Source organism: Eleutherodactylus coqui, chromosome 8 (genome assembly GCF_035609145.1).
Source record: "Eleutherodactylus coqui strain aEleCoq1 chromosome 8, aEleCoq1.hap1, whole genome shotgun sequence".
NCBI classification, from domain to species: Eukaryota; Metazoa; Chordata; class Amphibia; order Anura; family Eleutherodactylidae; genus Eleutherodactylus; species Eleutherodactylus coqui.
In genome coordinates this window covers 172,923,040-172,945,333 of record NC_089844.1, presented here as the reverse complement: position 1 = coordinate 172,945,333, position 22,294 = coordinate 172,923,040, and the positions used below count along the sequence as shown (strand labels likewise).

Genomic DNA, 22,294 nt, shown 5'->3' with positions numbered 1-22,294 from the left:
TTAGGAAGGTCAACTTCTCCTTGGGACTTGTGGAGAGCTAGAACTGAAAGAGATATTCTGGGTGGCTTTCCAGCCCAGACATAATTGGTCACTTATTTTTCGAATTGTAACCCTATTGACTGAGGGAGCGGTAATGGCCGTGTTGGGAAGTAATAGACTAGTTTCTGAAGGATCATCATCCAAGCCAGGGAACTTGTTTTTTATATATATGAAGTTCGCTTTGTAGATCTTTTAATAAGGGAAGGTAGTTTGTGGGACCAGATCTGTCAGGGGGAGACGGATGTATTTTTAAATAAGGGATACTTTTTGTTTGTCACTGAAAAGGAAGTTCGTGTTGTAACTTTTTAATTCTTCACTTACATGTATACTCAAGATCTTGGAAAGGTTTAGGCCTCATGGCCACGGGTAGGAGCCCCGCCGCGGGATTCCACGGATGTGTGCAGGTGGTCCGTCTCCTCCTTACATGTGGGCCGGCATGCCCCCCGCACATGCGCAGTGGAGACTTTTTTTATTTTTTACATCTCCTGCTTTCCCATTGTATCTGCAGCACACTCGGAGTGACAGTTCCAGGTGTGCCGCAGATCGGACGGCTTCTATTGGCTTCCCGAAATTCAGACTTATTTTATGTTGTCAAACGCTGGCATGTATCCGTAGATGTGGGGATTCGATCTAATGTGTTCCGCTAAGGGTTCTATCGCTAAAATAAAAATCAATGGGGAAAGTGGGCATCCCTGGTGAGTGCCATCTGTGCTATGAAAGGATGCAGATAGTGTACCATCAATTAGAACCCTGGCCGTAGGGAATGTGTATAGTGTCCTGGTGACCGCCGTGGCCTCAAGCATCTCCCCAGGAAGTTTGCTTTGCAATATAGCCTGGTTATATGCAAGGGCCATGTGCGGTGCAAGGGTGGATGTAAATGGCTTATAGTACTTATTGGAAAAGCCATCTGACCCTGGAGATTTTTGAGATTTTAATATTTTAGTTGGCAAGTGTTTTTACTGCCAATATAGGTTCATTTAGGTATGTACTTTGGGTCTCTGAGTAAGAGGGAAGCTTCAGGTCCTGGAGGTGGGACATTTTTTTGTGGGGTCGGCTGAGGATTGGAGCCGTCTTCTTTAAGTTATAGTCTTTCATAAAATTGGCAAAAAATCTGGGTTATCTGTTTTGTGTGGTAGACTTTTTCACCCCGGCTAGCTATGAATCAAACTTTTGCTTTTATTCTCTTTTTAGCTAGATTCGCCATCAGGCCGGAGGATTTATTAACTGAGGCATAATTAATTAACTCGAGGATTTTTTGCCCTATCAAAGTTTTCCATAAGGAGGGTAGGCAATTCTTGTCTAAAGCAAAAGAGCTTTTCATGAGCGTCGCCAAAGCAACAACTCCATGTTTGTAATTTGTGAAAGTATTTCGGTAGTCTGGACCGCCCTTTTCCTCTTATGTCCAGCACTCATCTTGATGAGAACCCCTCTGATAAAAGCCTTGTGCACATTCCATACCGTTAGTGAGGACACCTCTGGAGTGGAGTTAATGTCAAAGTACTGTACCAAGGCATCGGAAATAGCTTTGGAGTATTGCAGGATCGTCCTTAAGAAGAGATAGTTTCTCTACGATCTATTCCCCCCCTCCCCAGAGTGTGGGTTTGTTCATCAGGGGATGGAAAAGTTCACCTGAGTGAGAGCGATGACCAGACTCGCTTATCCTTTCTGGATATTCGTTCATAACGGAGCTTTGGAACTGCTAATACCGTAAGTGTCAGCTGCTGAAGTAACGTTAAAGTCGCTATTGAGAGCCTGGGTTCTCGGAGCTCCGGTCTATGCGACCATTCCAGTGCTCTGCTAGGCCACGCCCCTCAGTGTGCGGTATCTTGTGCTCGGCGTGTGTTATCTCAGCCTTACTGCCAGTATCTCGCTCTTGGCGTGCAGTATTTTGAGCTCGCTCGTATCTCGCGCTTGGCGTGCAGTATTTTGAGCTCTCTCGTATCTCGCGCTTGGCGTGCAGTATTTTGAGCTCTCTCGTATCTCGCGCTTGGCGTGCAGTATTTTGAGCTCTCTCGTATCTCGCTCTTGGTGTGCAGTATTTTGAGCTCGCTCGTATCTCGCGCTTAACGTGTTATCTTGGCCTTGCTGTCACTATCTCTCGCTCGCTCTCATGCGCAGGCCGACTTGTTTCTATTCCTTTCCTTACATTCCCCGCTGTTGCTCAGCACTGCTGCGTATAACCACCGCACCCAACAGTTATTCCGTACAGCGGTTATTGCTCCCCGGAGAGAACGGGCGCTGTCACATGGAATATGCAGTATGATGGAGATCGCCGTAGTCTTTGTTGCACTATGAATATACGTACGTGTGTGGGTGAACAACGATCTCTGTGTCTGGTCACTGACTAATCAGAGTGCTGCACCCATGTGATCCCGGACTACAACGAGGCTGCCAGCGCCACACTCTGATTACTTACTTGCAGGCTGATGCATCGTCACCATAAGATGGCGCCAGCAGCGGGCTTGAATCCACAATCATTCCGTGATGTCCCATGTCCTCCATCAGAGATGGCTCTGATCCCAGCTGTTAACCATTTAGATGCCTCAAGTCTAAATGACCCCACAGAGAGGATGGGCTCCACTGTAACAAGCCCACAGGGGAGGGGAAAGTGTTGGGGCCTTGGCCTTGAGTAGACCCCCGGGGACGTTATGTATCGCGTTAATTTATTTTTTTTTTATTCATTTTTTTTGTGCAAGATATCTGTGGTTTTCACGCACGCCAAAAACCCCCCACAAATGGGCCACGTTGACTTCATCCATAAATACGCATTCAGCAAGCTCCTACACTGCAATCCCAGTACCTTCAGTGCGCTGTTTCGTTGTATACGCAGCCGCGTGGAAATGGGGGTGGGGGGGGGACTATTAGAGATGGAACATTTTCCCCCATTCTTAACCTAAAGCCATATTTACCACATACAAAATTCCGGAAGCGCCCTGCCGTCTCCAAGAAACGGGGAATTCATAAAAAGCTATCCAAAAATTGTCGGCGCAGGAGTGAGTTCAAGGGCTCAAATGTTATTTATAAAAGATTTTGGTTTTTTAACCCCTTAACGACTGCTGATAGACCACTGATACAGACCGTCATAAGGTGTATGTATGAAGAGAGATCGTGTGAGGATCTGCCTCAATACAACGCGAGCGCCAGCTATTTATTGAAGCCGACACCTGGTGGCAGCAGCTCTGATCAGCCACACAGCTTATCGGAACTGTAAACCCTTTAAATGCCGCTATCAATTCTGACAGCACCATTTAAATCCCCCGAACAGTGTGGGAGTCATGGCAGCTGGGGGCCTTCTGTCATGGCAGAATGCCTATCAAGCCATGCCTGTGGGGTGGCTTGATAGACTGCCTGCCCGATAGCAGTATGATGTAATGCTGTCGCATTACATCATACTACAGGAGAGATTAACTCATTGCAAGTTGTTCCCCCCGGGGAGTAAAAAAAGTGAAAATAGGAACAATAAAGTTTTACTAATCAAAAAAAAATGTAATAAAAGTAAAAAATAAGCAGAAAAAAAACCCAGAAAACTTTTTGCCATGTTTATAATAAAAGAATCTAAATAATAAAATGTATATTTGCTATCATTGCGGCCGTAAAAGTCCGATCTATCAAAATAACACATTATTTTCTCTGCACGGTGAACGTAGTCAGAAAAAAAAGGCGGAAATGTGCTTTTTTTTTTGGTCATCCTGGCTCCAAAAAATCGTATGTATTCCGAAATGGTACTAACACAAACTACAAGATGTCCCGCAAAGCATGAGCCCTCGCACAACTGTGACCACAGAAAATAAGCTATTGTGCATTGAAGATGGCGGCAGAAAAGTTTTAAAATTTTTTTAGTGCAGCAAAAAAAAAACTGTTTGGTATCGTTGTAATTGTACTTTCCCGTAGAATAAAGTTATGTCAATTTTGTTGCAGTTTGTGCGCCATAGAAATGACGCACCGATAGGTGGCAGAATTTCATTTTTTTTCCATTTCTCTCCACTTAGAATTTTTAAAAAGTTTTTCAGTACATTATCTGGTACATTAAATAGCACCATTGAAAAATACAACTCGTCCCGCAAAAAACAAGCCCTCATACAGCGACGTCGATGGATAAATAAAGGAGTTACGATTTTTTGAAAGTGGGAGGGGAAAATGAAAATGGAAAAATGAAAAAAAGCTTGGTGGCTAAGGGGTTAAAGTAGCACCACAAAGTCTCTAAACTGGTCCTGTAATTGTCCTGCGCCTCGGATTAACAAGGACGGCTTTTTTACTGCAGTATGAATGCCATAAAAACATCCCTACAAAATGACGCATTTTGTCTTTTTACCTATTTTTCATCCCCCCCCCCATTTCGAATTCCTTTCCAGTTTTTCAGCAGGGCACACGGTGTGTTACATGGCACCCTTCACAAGTTCCCAGAGAGTAGTGCAGGGAGCCGCCTGGAGGGGCGACTGTTCCGTTTTTATACATTTTAAGCCCTTTTAACTTTGAAAAAAAGAAAGTCCTGGAAACACAGTCTTGGCTTATAGGGCGCCCCCCGGGGGATTGGGGGGGGGGGGGGGGGGGGGCTGTGGGCCGCATAGTGCAAACACTCCAAGGTCCACAGCCAAGCAGGGTGTGTGAATGATGAGAGGACACAGAGACTCCTGCTGGATTAATTAGTAAACTGGGTGCATACAGCCCTATGTCCACGTGTGATACATGTGCCTAGTGGCAGCCAAGAATCCGAAATAGTGCTGACAGAGTCCCTACATGTAGGACATGCTGATGCAGAACTCCTACCTATAAGGAGAACAAAGGTCCCCTGGATCGGCATTCCAGAACAGAGGAGACCAGGAATGGGAATGCATGTGGCTTAACCCCTTAGTGACAGAGCTTTTTTGCTTTTTTCCACTTTTGTTTTTTCCTTCTCCCTTTTAAAAAATCGTAGCTCCTTTATTTATCCATGGACGTCGCTGTATGGGGGCTTGTTTTTTGCGGGATGAGTTGTAGTTTTCAATGGCGCTATTTATTGTACCATATAATGTACTGAAAAACTTTTAAAAAATTCTTAGCGGAGAGAAATGGAAAAAAACGACATTCCACCATCTTTCGGTGCGCCCTGTTTCTACGGCGCACAAACCAACAAAAACGACCTGATATATTTATTCTATGGGTCAGTACGATTACTACGATACCAAACTTGTATAGTTTTTTTTTTTTTTTTGCTGTACTACTTAAATTTTTTTTTTTAAGATATTTAATTTTTTTCAATTATTTTCTGCGGTCATTTTGTGCGCACAATAACTTTTTTTTTTTTTCCTGTCAACGTAGTTGAGCGAGGGCTCATTTTTTGCGGGATGTCCTGAAGTTTCCGATAGTATCAATTTGGAATACATAAGACTTTTTGATCGCTTTTTATTGCGTTTTTTCTGGGAGACGGTAACTAAAAAAATGCATTTCTGGCGTTCATTATTCTTTTTTTTTTTTTGGACAACATTCACAGTGCGGGAGAAATAATGCGTTACTTTGATAGATCATACTTTTACGGACGCGGCGATACAAAATACATATGTTTATTTTATGATTTAGATTTTTTAGTAATTGATATGGCAAAAGGGGGGTGATTTAAACTTTTAGAACTTTTTTTTTTAACAATTAAAAAAACTTCATTTTTTTTTTTTTTTTTTTTACTTTACTTTGAAGTCCCCCTGGGGGACTTTAACATGCGATGCTTTGATCGCTCCTGCAGTATGATGTAATGCTATAGCATTACGTCATACTGCTTTTTGTCAGGCAGTCTATCAAGCCACCCTGTGTGGATGGCTTGATAGGCAGTCTGCTAAGGCAGCCCTGGGGCCATTCATTAGGCCCCCGGCTGCCATGACACCTGCACGGCTCCCCCGATCTCACCGCGGGGGGGGGGGGGCTGTGCGGGACGCTGTTCGGGGGATTTAAATGCCGCTGACAGCGGCATTTAAAGGGTTAATAGCCGCGAACGGCCGAGCGCGGCTATTGCCCGCGGGTGTCAGCTGTAATAAACAGCTGACGCCCGCGCTGTATGGAGGGAGATAGCGGCGCTACCTCCCTCCATACACGTCCTGCAACAGGACGTAGTTTTACGATAGTGCCGTCACTAAGGGGTTAATTGAAAAATGAGTTTTGTGGTAACGGCGACAGAGGGCGACGTGTAGATGGCTGCCTCTGACTCTCCTCTGGAGACCCCACAGTGCACCATCAGTATTTGCCCACTGCTGAGCGGTGGCACGTCTCTACTCTCACACAAACAAGTATTTCTGAGACCCGATGGTTGGGGTAAGGCATCGTAGGGCACAGGTAGCCCCTGGCCTGCAGTTTGTACTCCCTTGCTGTATGACAATACATTCCGCAGGAGGATACGGTTACCTGGAAGGATGCGTAACAAGCCGCAGCACTGCTAACACTCTCAAATAGGCCCCTGCAAGACCCAATGTGCTAATGGACTTTTTTGGTCTCTGATGGGTCTTCTGTTCCACAAGTACTGGCTCTTTCTCTAGGCATTTCAGACCGCGCTGCTGGGCCTACTGGCACTCATCCAGGAGGGAAAGTGCATGCCATATGGCACATGCCGCTCTAACTTCGAAAATGGTGTCTGCATGGTGCTCATATATCCAGCGGTCACTAGGGGGCAGAGCTGCTGCATCTGTTGGGCTAGTGATGCACAATGTTGCCTCCTCATCCTTGCCATAGAGGGTGTGAGGCTTCTAGCTGGCATTCCAAGGGTGCCATTAGCTCACTTCTCCAAGCTGATGAGCTAGTTAGATCGTGCACTTACACGGGGACCACTATTGGGCCACGCTCACACATGCGGTCGACAGAACACCGCAATTTCATTTTAGTTTCCAGACTCGTGTGCATGACTTCAGCAGCGGGTTTTAGTGCACCCCATTTTTGTGATGGGTGATAAGGAGCGCTAAATGTGGTAAAATAGAGCACAGGGATAGTGAGCATCCTTTCCACACAGTCCCTGGAGCTCACAAGGTCTCAAACCGGGCTCAGCAGCAATAGTAACTGGCTTTTTCTTGTAGTCCCTGGATTTTTGTTGCAGAAATGTTTCAAATTCACCCCAAGTTTTTAGTCCTGTTTATGCACCAAAAGGAATAATTTACTGCGCCCCCCTTTCAGATTGAACTTTGCTAAAAGTTCACTTCAGCATAACCCCCTGGGAGCTGGTTGGTTTGCTGCACGCTAGTCCTGAACCCTGGTCTATAACACTGTCCTAAGAGCCGTAAAGGCTCATATGGTGCGCTGTTATACTCCAGGGGGTTGGTGAACTAATTTGGACTGAAAAAAATGTTTTGCAAAACTGCAGTTAAGGGACTTCAAAAGAGAAGGCTTTAGAGACTCATTTCTGACAGCTTCACAATGAGTGCGCAGTGCGGTCGGGCAGCAGTGAAAGCAAGTAGGACACTCTGCTGCATGGCGAGAGGCCTAACCAGTAGGAGAAGAGAGTGTGATCCTGCTGTCTAGAGGTCTGGTGAGACCACCTCTGAAGGCCTCATCTACAGCAAGACATTGATAAAATAGGACAAGTCCAAAGACAGCTGCAAAAATGGGGGAAGGTCTGGGGAACAAAGCGTATCAGGGAAGACTTCTGGATTTCTTCCTCTGAAGTTATGTGAAGGACCATGTATTCGCTGCTACAGTGAATGGCCCCCAGACCTGTGAGCCTGGTGATACAATTACTGCTGTAACAGTGGTCATGGTTGTGAGAACATGGCAAGGAATGGAGTACAGACCGGATGTTGTTCAGGCTACCAAGTTCTTGTCTTGTAGTGTCCTGCTATCCTTTTAGCTCTGTGAACTGATAAAACGGGGGTGGGGGTTGTGGTGAGAGGAACGCGCTGCGCTCTTACGACTGTTCTAGAAGTTTGTAATGATGTGCAATTAGTTTTTAAATGAACAAAAGTGACAGATAAACACGAGCCAATGTTTGTATGACAAATGAGAATCGTTTGCTTCTCATTCAGTTGCTGCAGGCATGTGTTACAGTACTAGTAGTGTGCACAGGTACGCACAGCGCAGGTAGGTTACAATGCTAGTAGTGTGTACGGGTACGCACGGTGTGGAACTCCCTGACCCTTCCTGGACGTAGTCCCAAAGGTGGACAGGTCTAGGCCGCCAACACTGACCCTACGCTGCCTAGTGGCAAGACGGGAAGGAACTGCCGTACCTACGCAGAAGACAAATTACTAGTACTGACAGGCTAGACCAACATGACAGGAGAATTACAGAACACAGGCAGAGCTGGATCAAAACAAGGTAACTTCCCCTGGGGCAGGAGCGCAGTCAGATACATCGGGAACGGAACGAACAACTAATAACTAGTAAAGACACAGCAGCTACTTGACTGCAGTAGCAGAACACCCGGCACAAACGGGGAATAGGTCAAAGTATAAGAGCCAGAACTCAGCAGGTCTGAGCAGCAGGACTGCTCAGGGATCACTGGAGAATAATCGGCACTCCCAGGCAGCAAGAGCTGGATCTTATAGGGAGTAGCTGATTGGCAGACAACCAGCACCCCTCTCAGACACTAGCAGGGTAATTAAAGGGGTTGTCTTGCTCCGAAACGGGTTTTTTTTTTTCCATAGGCCCCCCGTTCGGCGCAGGACAACCACAAGGGATGTGTTAAAAAACAAAAACAAAACCTATTACTTACCCGAATCCCCGCTCTGCGACGTCTTCCTTCTTCTTCCTTCACCAAGATGGCCTCCGGGATCTTCACCCACGATGCACCGCGGGCCCTTTCCCATGGTGCACCGTGGGCTCTGTGTGGTCCATTGCCGATTCCAGCCTTCTGATTGGCTGGAACGGCACACGTGACGGGGCGGAGCTACGCAATGATGCGTAGAAGGGGGCGGAGCCATAACACCGCTCGTGCCTGGACCTAGGAGAAGGGGAGAAGACCGCACAGCGCAAGCGCGTCTAAAAAAGCAAGAAGACATCAGAATTAGACGGCACCATGGAGACGGGGACGCCAGCAACGGAGCAGGTAAGTGAATAACTTCTGTATGGCTCATATTTAATGCACGATGTACATTACAAAGTGCATTACTATGGCCATACAGAAGTGTATAACCCCACTTGCTTTCGCGGGACAACCCCTTTAACCTAGACTAGAAGGCACAGGAGCTGTTAACCCTGGCTTGTCTGGAAAGAACCTACAGAAACAAGGTGTGCTGGCCAATAATTAACTATGTGCTGACGGAGACGTGACAGCATGAAAACGAATCCCACACTTGGACTGGCTGTTCTGATTGTCGCATAGCGGCTTGAGAAAGACCTTTTACAGTTGAAACATTGCCTGCCTATTTCATGACTGGAACAGTAAAGTTTTGCTATATTTTTTACCACTTATGCTGCCACAACCTGTATTATTTTCTTTTGGAGTCCATTCAAAAGAATGGGGTTCATATTTGTGCGTCTCGCAATGCGCCACAATTCTCGCGCGATTTTCTCGGCAGTGTGACAGCGGCCTAATTCATATAAATGCAATACAGTTCCTGCCTTTGCCTTTTGAATTCACCCTATGTCCTACCCCCACAGGCGTAACCCTTTCCTGTTTATGACGCAGGTGGCGGTGTAACTGGATCTGGAGATGGCTACACAATTGTTTGAGGGTAAAGAACATGCATCGTGTTATCAAAAGTTTAGACTGTCTCCATCGCAAGAGATACAAGACATGATCTTCAGCTATCTGCATGAAAGAGTAAGGACGTCTCTAATTTGCTTTTTCACGAGTGCTGTGTACTGACCCCTAGAACAGAGGAGCACATTATTTATGCCCCACAGGAAATGCCGAAAAATGTAAAAAAAAATAAATGTTTTACTTTTATTTTTCAGTTTCTTTTTAAAGTTGCTCCATAAATTTAAGGCTTGCATACACCTTAGTCAAAAGTCGTCCAAACACACCAATTTGTCTGACTGGACTACTTTTCTATGTGTATGGGGCATATTGAATCTTAACTCCTCCCCCCTACCTGAAGATAAACTGTTCTAAAACACATGAACACTCTGCAAAACCGAGTGCATGTGTATGGGGGAGTCAGAAACTATGGCTGTATGGCCAACAAGCGTTCGGCGACAGCTATTCAAGGTATATGTGACACTAGAAAGCTCCATGTTTACAGCTAGCACAGGCTGACACGGGCTGTAGAAGTTTCCACTCCACCTCTGCGGCTAACGACCCGCTTGTACATCTACTCTCATCACTTTAAAGGGACTGCAAGTGGCCTTCTTGTTAGTACATGGCTATGGAGGTGTTATGATCAGGTGCAAGTTCAGAGTCTCTTATTGCAACCAGCGCGGGACGATAGCTTGCACAGGGTGAAGCCAGAGGTCGGTGCACAGGTAGTGTAGTCAGGGTGAAGCCAGAGGTCGGTGCACAGGTAGTGTAGTCAGGGTGAAGCCAAAGGTCGGTGCACAGGTAGTGTAGTCAGGGTGAAGCCAGAGGTCGGTGCACAGGTAGTGTAGTCAGGGTGAAGCCAGAGGTCGGTGCACAGGTAGTGTAGTCAGGGTGAAGCCAGAGGTCGGTGCACAGGTAGTGTAGTCAGGGTGAAGCCAGAGGTCGGTGCACAGGTAGTGTAGTCAGGGTGAAGCCAGAGGTCGGTGCACAGGTAGTGTAGTCAGGGTGAAGCCAGAGGTCGGTGCACAGGTAGTGTAGTCAGGGTGAAGCCAGAGGTCGGTGCACAGGTACTGTAGTCAGGGTGAAGCCAGAGGACGGTGCACAGGTAGTGTAGTCAGGGTGAAGCCAGAGGACGGTGCACAGGTAGTGTAGTCAGGGTGAAGCCAGAGGACGGTGCACAGGTAGTGTAGTCAGGGTGAAGCCAGAGGACGGTGCACAGGTAGTGTAGTCAGGGTGAAGCCAGAGGACGGTACACAGGTAGTGTAGTCAGGGTGAAGCCAGAGGTCGGTATACGGGTAGTATTGGTTGTGGTACAGAAGGAGTCAGGTAGTGTAGTCATTGGAAGCCAGAGGTTGGTACACGGGTAGTATCAGTTGTGGTATAGAAGGAGCAGAGAGGTAGTGTAGTCAGGGTAAGCCGGACGTCGGTACACAGAAAGAGCAATTGTAGCAAGAGGAGCAGGGAGGTAGGGGGATAGCTGTTTAGGCTGAATAGCTCTCCGCCTGGAGCATGGGAGTTCCCAGGTTTGAACCCTGACAGACGGCCAGCTTGCCTGAGCTACATTTAACAGCATTTAGAGAGATGCTTTACAACAGCCTCATGGGCCCTTCACACAGATCAGGAAGTGACAGGCTAGTATTAGTGGTCAGTGTACAGGAGGGGAGCTGTGACATCTATTGTGAATGGTGGGGTCCTGTGTTATCTACATATAGGCTTCACCTCTCAGTGTAATCCTGCCTGTGATGTCAGTGAGATGCAAACTTTCCTCTACAGATCAGGAAGCACCAGACTGGTATCAGGCTTTGTGGTCAGTGTGCAGGGATGGGGGGAGGTGAGCTGTGACATCACTTATTGTGAATGGTAGTTCTCGACAGATCAGGAAGCATCAGACTAGTATCAGGCCCTATGCTAAGTGTGAACAAGGCAGGATTTTAGGATAGTTTTTTTAAATATAGATTGTCAAGGAAAATAGAAACAATCACTACACTCTATTCTAAAGACGCCTACAGTTTTTTCTTGCACCACACTTTGACCTCTTTCCGTGACCTTTGGTGGATGATTTTGGTGTCATTAGATTTGTGACATCCTCACCACCGTAAAATCATAAAATGTGAGTTTGATACATTGAGTGACCTGTCAAGCCGGGTCAAGGTTCCTATGTTAAGTCTAGTGGCGCCGCTGTGCTTCTGCCAACAGAGCCACTAGGGAGAGTCAAGCATAGTTAAGTTGTGTTCATGCCGTGTTTCCCCTACCAGGCTCAGTCCAGGTCCTTCCCAACACGGTTCCCGCAGTCCTCTGCCAGCCATACAGGATCACTTCTTGGTTACTGGATTCATAAATCCCGCCTTCACGCAATGGCTGTGATTGGTTCTTTGAGCTCTACATTGATTGGCTGAGCCGCCGCACTCAAAGAACCAATCGCAGCCATCGCGTGGATGCGGGATTTAGGAATCCCGTAACCAAGAAGTGGTGATGTATGGGCGGCCGAGGACTGCGAGAGCGACCTCGATCGAGCCTGCTGGGTAATGTATTCCTATTTTTTATTTGTTTTCTATGTAGTATGACTAGGGCTTATTTGAGGGGTAGGGCTTATATTTCAAGCCTCCCCAAAAATCCCCAAAAAATCAGGATAGGGCTTATTTTCGGGGAAACACAGTATCAAATGCTTACCAGTTTGACTGTTGCCATGTGCTCAAAACCGACAGTTCAGTTATGTTGGCGTAGCAAATATCGCGTCAGTCTAGTTACTTAAATACGTAAGGGCTTATGTCCACAGGAGTGTTTCCAGCGCGTAGTGTGTGTTGTTTCACTGGGTCAGTGAAAGCCACTGCAGTTTCGTTGATCCGTGCACAGTGGCGTATGGGCGCTGCGTATCGTTATGCAGGAAAAATAAATCGCAGCATGCTCTCTCAGCGTTTGTGCGCAGCGTGAGCTCTGTACACTTTCATACACAGATATGTAGAAAAATAAGTCACACTGCGCATGTCTGCGTCCGTGTGATCTCTGTTGGCACAGCGTATGGCTGCTGAATGTGTAAAATGCTGTGAGGAGACCCGCAGGGTTCTATGCATGCAGCGGTAAGCAATTAGCCCCAACAGAAGTGTGTTTTTTGTGGGGGGGGGTTTGAAATAGGTCATTTTCTGATAACACTTTCCCTTTAAGTAAACTTAGAGTCTGTTAAGGCAGCAGTCCTTGTTAAATGTTAATGCAGTCCTTAACTCTTGCTCACGACCTTAAGGTTGCGGGTTCAATCCCCGCATGGTTCAGGGAGCTGGCTTAAGGTTGACTCAGCCTTCCATCCATCCGAGGTTGGTTAAATATTTATTACCCCCCAGTTTGTTGGGTGGTAATAAATAAATTACCTGAAATCACTGTGGAATAAGTTGGCGCTGTACAAATAACAAGATTTATTACTATTTGGCCTGTGTGTATGTGAAGCAATTTATTCTTGCCATGGAGCCCACCATAAAACCCATGTGCCTCCGTAATGAGGTTCCGAAGTTGTAGCTCGCTCTATGAAAATGAGAAAAGAGCTATTGACTTATGAGCTGCCAGGTAACCACACCCCTTTTTCTCTTGATAGGTTGTCGACTCCCCCATCTGTCCGGAGAAAGGGGTGCAGTTAACCCAACTACTCCTAATGATTGACCAGATGACTCTTTGCCCATTTGCATGTGGAAGGCTATACCATTAGGAGGGTACACGGTCTTGTTACAATAAGGGCGTTACAATTTGGTCTTTATGGTGAGAGATTTCCTTTAAAGGGGTTGTCCCGCGCCAAAACGTTTTTTTTTTTTTTTTCAATAGCCCCCCCCATCCGGCGCGAGACAAACCCGATGCAGGGATAAAAAAACCAAAACGGGTAGTACTTACCCGAATCCCAGCTCTCTGGTGACTTCTTACTTACCTTGTGAAGATGGCCGCCGGGATCTTCACCCTCGGTGGACCGCAGGTCTTCTGTGCGGTCCATTGCCGATTCCAGCCTCCTGATTGGCTGGAATCGGCACACGTGACGGGGCGGAGCTACGAGGAGCCGCTCTCTGGCACGAGTGGCCCCATTCAGAAGGGAGAAGACCGGACTGCGCAAGCGCGTCTAATCGGGCGATTAGACGCTGAAGATTAGACGGCACCATGGAGACGGGGACGCTAGCAGCGGAACAGGTAAGTGAATAACTTCTGTATGGCTCATAATTAATGCACAATGTACATTACAAAGTGCATTAATATGGCCATACAGAAGTGCTGAACCCCACTTTGTTTCGCGGGACAACCCCTTTAAGGGCTTATTCAGGTGTGTGGGCGGACCTGCAGTTGTCAGTGTGTGGGTGTGCACGGCCCATGTAGCAGCGCGCTGTCCTCTGGGATACACTGCCGCATGCGCTCGGTTATACCCTAACATTTTCTTCTGGATCAGCAGGAAGTACTGGGAAGCCTTTCTATCCGTTTGCTGACCTCTCTGCCTGTCATTCTCCATCCTGCCAAGTTTTACTATTTTCTGTCGACTGGGCGTTGTTCTAGTAGTTTATCTGCTGGTCACAGTGATTAACATCCTGTACTGTTGTGTTTGCCCAGTATTTCGTGCCAGTCACTGACTACATTCATAGCCGTACTTTTTGTTTGCCTTGTCACAAGATTATGCTGCCCTATTTAATGGCAAAATAAAGGGGTTGTAAAGTACTGAAAGGCCATCAATCCTGAATGAATCTAATATCTAATCTAATAGGGCTCTTGGGTGGCAGCTGTTTGCTGGGTCTGTGTGTTCATACAATGAGATGATTTCTCACTTCAGTGGCCAGATTTGGTATTACAGGCCAAATTCCCATTCTCTTCAATGCGAGCTGGGCCTGCAATACCAAATCCGGCCACTGCAGTGAGAACAGAGCTGTCTGCTTCCTGCATAATCAGCTCAGTACACAATTACACTGGCCTGGTGAATCGCTAATTGGTGGGGGTCCTTGGCAATCTACTGTTGACGAGCCATCCTGCTGATAGGCCACCAATAGATAGCAACCCCTTTAACTGCAGCAAGAAAAAAAAGTATTTGGGTAGATTTACTAATCTGACCTTGTCAGAAAGGGCACCAAATACATTTTTGGTGTCACATCAAATGTTAGACCCATTTATGAAGTAAATGCAACAAAAAGAATACTCCACTGTGCCTCACTTGGCATAAAGGGGCACTGTTTAGTGGGAAAGGCAACATGGCTTAAAGTAGGCTTCATTTTAGTGCTATAATTTAGAGTTAACTTGCCAACCAATGGGTGGTATAAAAGTGGAACAAAAGTGCCTAAATATTCGCAAAACGTGTCGCGGTGGCTAATGCTGGATGATGTGTTTGCCGTATTTTAGACTGCTGGTCTGTTTATATGGTCTAGGACTCCCCATCCTATAAAACCCATCTTTTTTGCATCCATAAAAATCAGTTTTTCCCATCTCTAAAATCCAAAAAGCTTTATTCATGCCCTAAAACATCAAACTTGAACGCTCTACAAACAATGGGAACTCGGCGGCAAGCCACAAATATGTGGCAACACTAATCTACAAATTGTAAAGGTAATGAGTCTCAACAAGTCCGCATGTTACTTCTATTGTACGAAGAATACAGTACAAGTCTACAACTTAGTGCCGGAGGACAACGTGGCCGACTCGTTTCCCCCAGCTTCGTTATGGAGTAATCATAGGAGTATGTTGGGGGGAGGCTCCTGTAGTGAGCCCATGGGGTGGAAGAAAGGCCCAGAAGCCTGAGGAGCAGCTTGGCTGCTACCGGACTCCAGGCCATACTAAGAATAATAGGCCTGATGGCACAGGTAGTGCATGAAGAAGATAGGCAAGGTGGAAATTGAAGAAGGACCCACATGTCCGATGGATTCAAACTTTCAATTTTTTTCTAAGTCTTGGGACACAAGATCTTACAGCATTTATCTGGCAGTCCTCTGGAATAGAAGGTGCGACCAGACCGGTGGGAAGGCAGATGCTGGGTTCTCAATGCACTCTAGATTTGGATGCCAGGTTCTGCGGTTCGATATCATGCAATTGGAACCACCACTCTGCTATTCTCCTATCTCAACTAGTGTCCCTACTGCTGCTTATTGCTGCAGGGTGCACTGAACTCTTCCAGGGCCACATAGCTTCCTTATGGAGAGCAGAAGGTCCTGGTGTCTCACAACCTATCCGAAAACAAACAGTACAACTTAAAGGGGTTGTCTCACGCCGAAACGTTTTTTTTTTTTTATTCAATAGGCGGGGGGTTCGGCGCGCGACAAACCCAAGGGATGGGTTAAAAAAAAAAAAGTTTATTACTTACCCGAATCCCCGCGCTGCGGCGACTTCTTTCTTCTTTTACCAAGATGGCCGCCGGGATCTTCACCCACGATGCACCGCGGGTCTTCTCCCATGGTGCACCGTGGGCTCTGTGCGGTCCATTGCCGATTCCAGCCTCCTGATTGGCTGGAATCGGCACACGTGACGGGGCGGAGCTACGAGGACCAGCTCTCCGTCACGAGCGGCCCCATTCACCAGGGAGAAGACCGCACAGCGCAAGCGCGTCTAAAAACGCCAGAAGACAGCGAATTTAGTCGGAGCCATGGAGATGAGGACGCTAGCAACAGAGCAGGTAAGTGAATAACTTCTGTATGGCTCATAATTAATGCACGATGTATATTACAAAGTGCATTAATATGGCCATACAGAAGTGTATAACCCCACTTGATTTCACGAGACAACCCCTTTAATTTAGGATTAAAGTACAGAGATGAGTGACAGAATAACAACTTGTAGCCAAACCCCACAAATTAATTGGCTCCGTTATGTACCAAACACACATAAGTGAAAGGTGGGGTTATCCGCTTACGGTTTTGTGGCTTAGTTTTAGACCCCCCGGTTCGCAGTAAAAACTTCGCTCCATGTGCAAAAAGGTATAGTAGAGCAGTAAAGTCTGGTCAGGGTACTTGACTCGATTTTGTCCATGGTGCCGGCCGCAACTCTATACTGGGAAACCCGTTTGTAATATGGGTAACTGCAGCAAACGGGACTCTGCTCCATGTTGTGTTGCAGTAAAAGCTGCTCTTGTTCTGGTGGGCCTTACTTCAAGTCTTATTAACGGAACACATGCAACTCTAGAGTCTCTCTGGCGGAATTGGGAAGCACTTAGACGCCGGTGATATGCTTCCTTCAGCCCTTGTAGGGACAATGTCTACTGGACTGGCCTCTGGTCCTGTTCCATTCTTGCTCAGTGCGACACCTGGGGAAACCACGCCACACAATGGCTGCTCGCCTCCCCTCATAGCTCCCAAACCCACTGACGACACACAGACTTCTGGCCGAGGTGGGTGGGCGGACACACAGACTTCTGGCCGAGGTGGGTGGGCGGACACACAGACTTCTGGCCGAGGTGGGTGGGCGGACACACAGACTTCTGGCCGAGGTGGGTGGGCGGACACACAGACTTCTGGCCGAGGTGGGTGGGCGGACACACAGACTTCTGGCCGAGGTGGGTGGGCGGACACACAGACTTCTGGCCGAGGTGGGTGGGCGGACACACAGACTTCTGGCCGAGGTGGGTGGGCGGACACACAGACTTCTGGCCGAGGTGGGTGGGCGGACACACAGACTTCTGGCCGAGGTGGGTGGGCGGACACACAGACTTCTGGCCGAGGTGGGTGGGCGGACACACAGACTTCTGGCCGAGGTGGGTGGGCGGACACACAGACTTCTGGCCGAGGTGGGTGGGCGGACACACAGACTTCTGGCCGAGGTGGGTGGGCGGACACACAGACTTCTGGCCGAGGTGGGCGGGCGGACACACAGACTTCTGGCCGAGGTGGGCGGGCGGACACACAGACTTCTGGCCGAGGTGGGCGGGCGGACACACAGACTTCTGGCCGAGGTGGGCGGGCGGACACACAGACTTCTGGCCGAGGTGGGCGGGCGGACACACAGACTTCTGGCCGAGGTGGGCGGGCGGACACACAGACTTCTGGCCGAGGTGGGCGGGCGGACACACAGACTTCTGGCGGAGGTGGGCGGGCGGACACACAGACTTCTGGCGGAGGTGGGCGGGCGGACACACAGACTTCTGGCGGAGGTGGATGCAAGAGTGCACTTTGGGGGGGGACTGTGGGAGGGCATTGTGGCGGGTAACACTGGACGGGGGAACTGTGGTGGGGGGTGCACTGTGGATGGGCATGTGTGTGGTGGGGGCACTGAGGGGGTGTACTGTGGAGGGCACTGTGGGGAGGTCATTGTGGGGGGGTGCACTGTGTGGGCACTGAAGGGGGACTGGGGGGGCAGAGTGGAGGGGGCACTGAGGGGGGCATGTGTGTGGGCACTGGAGGGGGCATGTGTGTGTGGCCACTGTGAGGGGGGGGGGGCGTGTGTGTCATGCTTGGTGCTACTTTCACTTTCATTAAGCAAAGGATCGCGATCCTGTGCTTATTGAAAGTGCTGCTACAGATCACGATCTCCTGCTACTGCTCTGACAGCTGTAGCAGGAGATTCCTTCATCTCCCCAGCATGTCCCCTCGTTACTGGACACTGGGACACTGCTGTCAGTGACGAGGGGACATGCCGGGGAGATGAAGGAATCTCCTGCTAACAGCTGTCACAGCTCTAGCAGGAGATCGCACTGCTCTCCCTGCCCTCTCATTGCTTCGACTGGAGCTGGCCGGCTGCCGGCTCCATTCAAAGCAGTGAAGCGTGCGTCTCCATGACGCTGGTCCTCCAGTCATGTGACCGGCATCATCGGGAGCGCGCACGCTGAGGAGAGAGAGGCAGCAGTGCATGATGGGAACTACCCAGTGGCGTCATCTTTAAAAAGTTCAGGCAAACTTTTTATAAGGGGAAGAAAAGGAATAAAAAGGTGAGGAAAATATCGTTTTTTATGTGAAAGGCTGTTGTATGTGATGCTTCTCCACTACAGGGCATTCATGGGGGAAAAAAAATTAGTTTGGGGGGCGGGACAACCCCTTTAAGCCCTGTTTAGATGGAAGGATCATTCAGTAAAAACTATCAAACAAGCGAAGATAATCATTCGTTTAAACCCTGGCAGATGACGATGAACGAGAATCTTGAGGTTCTCAGTCATCCAGTTTTAGCCGGCTTGGGCAGTTCTCACGCAGTTTAATTACTGATCGATCGTAGAAATATAAAACACTAAAACAACTAGTGTGCGACAGCTACGCAATTCTCAACAAGAATTTGTGGAGTTTAAGCAGTCTGCACGAGCACAGACCAGCATGATGACGTCATCGGCACGTTCACTCCAAACAGTCTGCACGAGCACAGACCAGCGTGATGACGTCACCGGCACGTTCACTCCAAACAGTCTGCACGAGCACAGACCAGCATGATGATGTCATCGGCACGTTCACTCCAAACAGTCTGCACGAGCACAGACCAGCGTGATGACGTCACCGGCACGTTCACTCCAAACAGTCTGCACGAGCATAGACCAGCATGATGACGTCACCGGCACGTTCACTCCAAACAGTCTGCACGAGCACAGACCAGCGTGATGACGTCACCGGCACGTTCACTCCAAACAGTCTGCACGAGCATAGACCAGCATGATGACGTCATCGGCACGTTCACTCCAAACAGTCTGCACGAGCACAGACCAGCGTGATGACGTCATCGGCACGTGCACTCCAAACAGTCTGCACGAGCACAGACCAGCGTGATGACGTCACCGGCACGTTCTCTCTGTCCATCCAGAACTGTAAGAATGATAAGAGAATAACTTGTCGCAGAAAATTATCAATTAAATTTAACTTTGCTACATCAATAATTTTTTAGAATTCTCATCAGATTTATGTGAAGTTGAATTCTTAAACTGTATGGCTTACATAATCTTTTGTCAATTTTCTAAGAAGTATGCCTTCTGCCTTCCCAGTTAAACGAACCTTATGAACTTGCCGTGGATGTTGGTTGTGGAACGGGACAAAGCACAAAATTTCTGGCTCCACACTTCAGAAAGGTTTTGGGAACGGACATTAGTGAAGCCCAAATCGAGGAGGCCAACAAAGCACTTAAACTTCCAAACACAACATTCAGGTGCGGACTTTTAACATTGGGAGGGTTCATTGCTATGGTCATAGTTGTATTTGGAGTAAAGCACTATGAAATAAACATCACATTGCAGAAATGTTGAGTTCAATCACATTTATTAAACCCCCATTGCAGATTAGGTTTAATTGCCAAATTTACAAATTTCCAGCATTTTTTTTTTGGCAAGCAAACTATTAGGCCTCCTTCCCACGAGCGTGACGGGCTCCGCAGCGTAATATTCCGCTGTGAAGCCCGTCACGGCGCCCCCCAGAGCCCCTATACTTACCTGCGGGAGATAGCGTGAAATCGCTTCCCCGCTCACCGCCCGTCACCGCCCACCGCCCTCGCGTCACCAGCCGTGTCACGTGCACGGCCGGCCGTGTCACGTGACGCGGCCGGACCGCGTCATTTGGCGTCATATGACGCTCGGCGGTGGGCGGGAAAGCGTTTTTTCACGCTATCTCCCGCTGGTTACAGCGGGAGATAGCGTGAATGGACGGCTTCCATTGACTGCAATGGAAGCCGTCAGTGCGTACAGCCCGTCCTCACCCGCAGAAAATAGAGCATGCTGCGGGTGAGGACGGGAGAAATCGCGGTGCGTAATTCCGCGGTGGAATTACGCATCGTGAGCATTGTGCTATTAGGTTCAATAGAACCTAATAGCTGCGAGCAACGCAGCGGATTTTCGCCGCGAATTACGCGGCGGAAATCCGTTCGTGGGAAGGAGGCCTTATAGTAAGCTCAAACAAAGGCTGGCCAAATATTTGTCTGGGATGATTTAGTGATCCTGCACTGAGCAGGATGACCCTGGAGGTCCCTTCCAACTCTACCATTCTGTGATTCTAGTAGCTCCGCACAATGAATATAATAAGTGGGCAGGCGTTGAGTATCCTTAACGGCACACTGGGTGAATGCCCTGCAGATGGAGCATGAAGCTGAAAGTGGTGGTCCGCGTTTCATGGTCCCCCCAGGAGTTGGAACACATTCATCCGTGTCTGTCTCCTTCTCAACACCCTCCTTACCCCCCTCCTTCTCTTTCTCACCTCTTCATACCACCTTTCAACACCCTTCACATTGGCACAGATATCTGTATGTAATAAAATCTGACCTCCATACAGCGGTGCATGTGGTAAATGTCAAAATGCTGTCCTAAAACTCATATGTCTAGGGGAGCGCAGCCACATGGTTGTTGACGGTCCTGCAGGCCTAGGCTGCCACGTGGCTGAGGCCGCGCAATCAGAAGCCAAGCAAGGTCCTGCATAAACATTGGGCCAACCTGCTGGCTGCCTTTCGCCTCCTCAATCTCACACGTATCTTGCCTGGCCCATATAATGAACCCGGTAGTGCAGGGCTTCCTAAACAATTAGCCAAGTTAACTGCTGGAAAAGGCCAGGAAACTGTGATTGCACTTTTTGTTTTCACACCCAGCTGCCTCTCCTCTGGTGGAGTTGCAGCAACAGTTTGGGCTACCACCCAACTGTCTCATCCGTGACATGCCTACGCATTGCATATGTTGCAGAGGCTAAGCCATTAGCAGAGAGCGATCATGGATTACCAGATGGTGTATAGAGATCGGTCACTTGACACCTGTGGAGTGGTTGCAAATCAGACGTTTGTGCCGTTTTAGCCTGCTTTGAGGAAGCAACCAAAATGGTCAGTCGTGATGACACACTGATCAGTATGACATCCTTGTTGTCTGCCTGCTGAAACAGACCCTACAGGGCCTCAGGGACTATGATGTGCTGTTCTCGTCACAGTAGGGAGTAGCTATGCAACATTCCTTCCTTCCATCCATCACTATCCCCAGCTATTCTACGTGAATGGTGCGACCAGCCGGAGGATACTCTTTATCCTAACCTAGTAGCATAGTATGTTTGGCTGAATGAAGACAATGTCCATCTAGTTTAGCCTGTTTCAACCCCTATGTTAATCCAGAGGAAGACAAAAAGCCTGAAGAAGCAGAAGCCAATTATCCCATTCCGCATAAAAATTCCTTCCCGACTCCATAATGGCAGTCAGAATAATCCCTGGATCAACCTTTGATAGTTCCTACCTAAATGTAAGACCCAGAAGTACAAACCCGCTGGTCACCTATTGTCTGTATCCTGCAATATCATTGCGCTCTAGAAAGACATCTAGCCCCTTATTAAATTCCTCTATGGATTTTGCTATCACCACATCCTCAGGCAGAGAGTTCCACAGTCTCACTGCTCTTAGGGTGAAGAACCCCCTTCTGTGTTGGTGATGAAACCTGCTTTCTTCTAGACTTAGCGGATGCCCTTTTGTTACCGTCGCAGTCCTGGGTATAAACAGACCAAGGCACTTTGAGGTATATGAGTGCTTTTATGCTTAAATGCTTGGAGAAGGACCATCACATAGCCCACATCAAAATATCAGAATATTTCTGGGTGGCCACTCTCCTTCATCTCTGCTACAAGTCAAAAATGGCAGATCTCACAGGGCAGTGCAGAAGGACCTCAAAATGCAGCACTATCGGGACAGACTGTTCAGCAGCTTAAGCACAGCATTTCCCCATGGCTATGGGCATGCATCTGCAATAGATTGCAGCTCTGCAGCTCATGG

At 48.2% G+C, this 22,294-nt stretch overlaps 1 protein-coding gene across 1 annotated transcript in view; it reads left to right on the top strand.

The window, feature by feature from the left end:
- LOC136577198 (putative methyltransferase DDB_G0268948) overlaps window positions 1–22,294 on the top strand; it is a 58,849-nt gene that overhangs the window by 2,615 nt on the left and 33,940 nt on the right. The window contains exons 2-3 of the mRNA XM_066576997.1: window positions 9,617–9,751; window positions 19,557–19,717. Coding sequence (XP_066433094.1) covers window positions 9,641–9,751; window positions 19,557–19,717 — 272 coding nt within the window. The 5' untranslated portion in view covers window positions 9,617–9,640. The remainder of the gene's footprint in view (window positions 1–9,616; window positions 9,752–19,556; window positions 19,718–22,294) is intronic.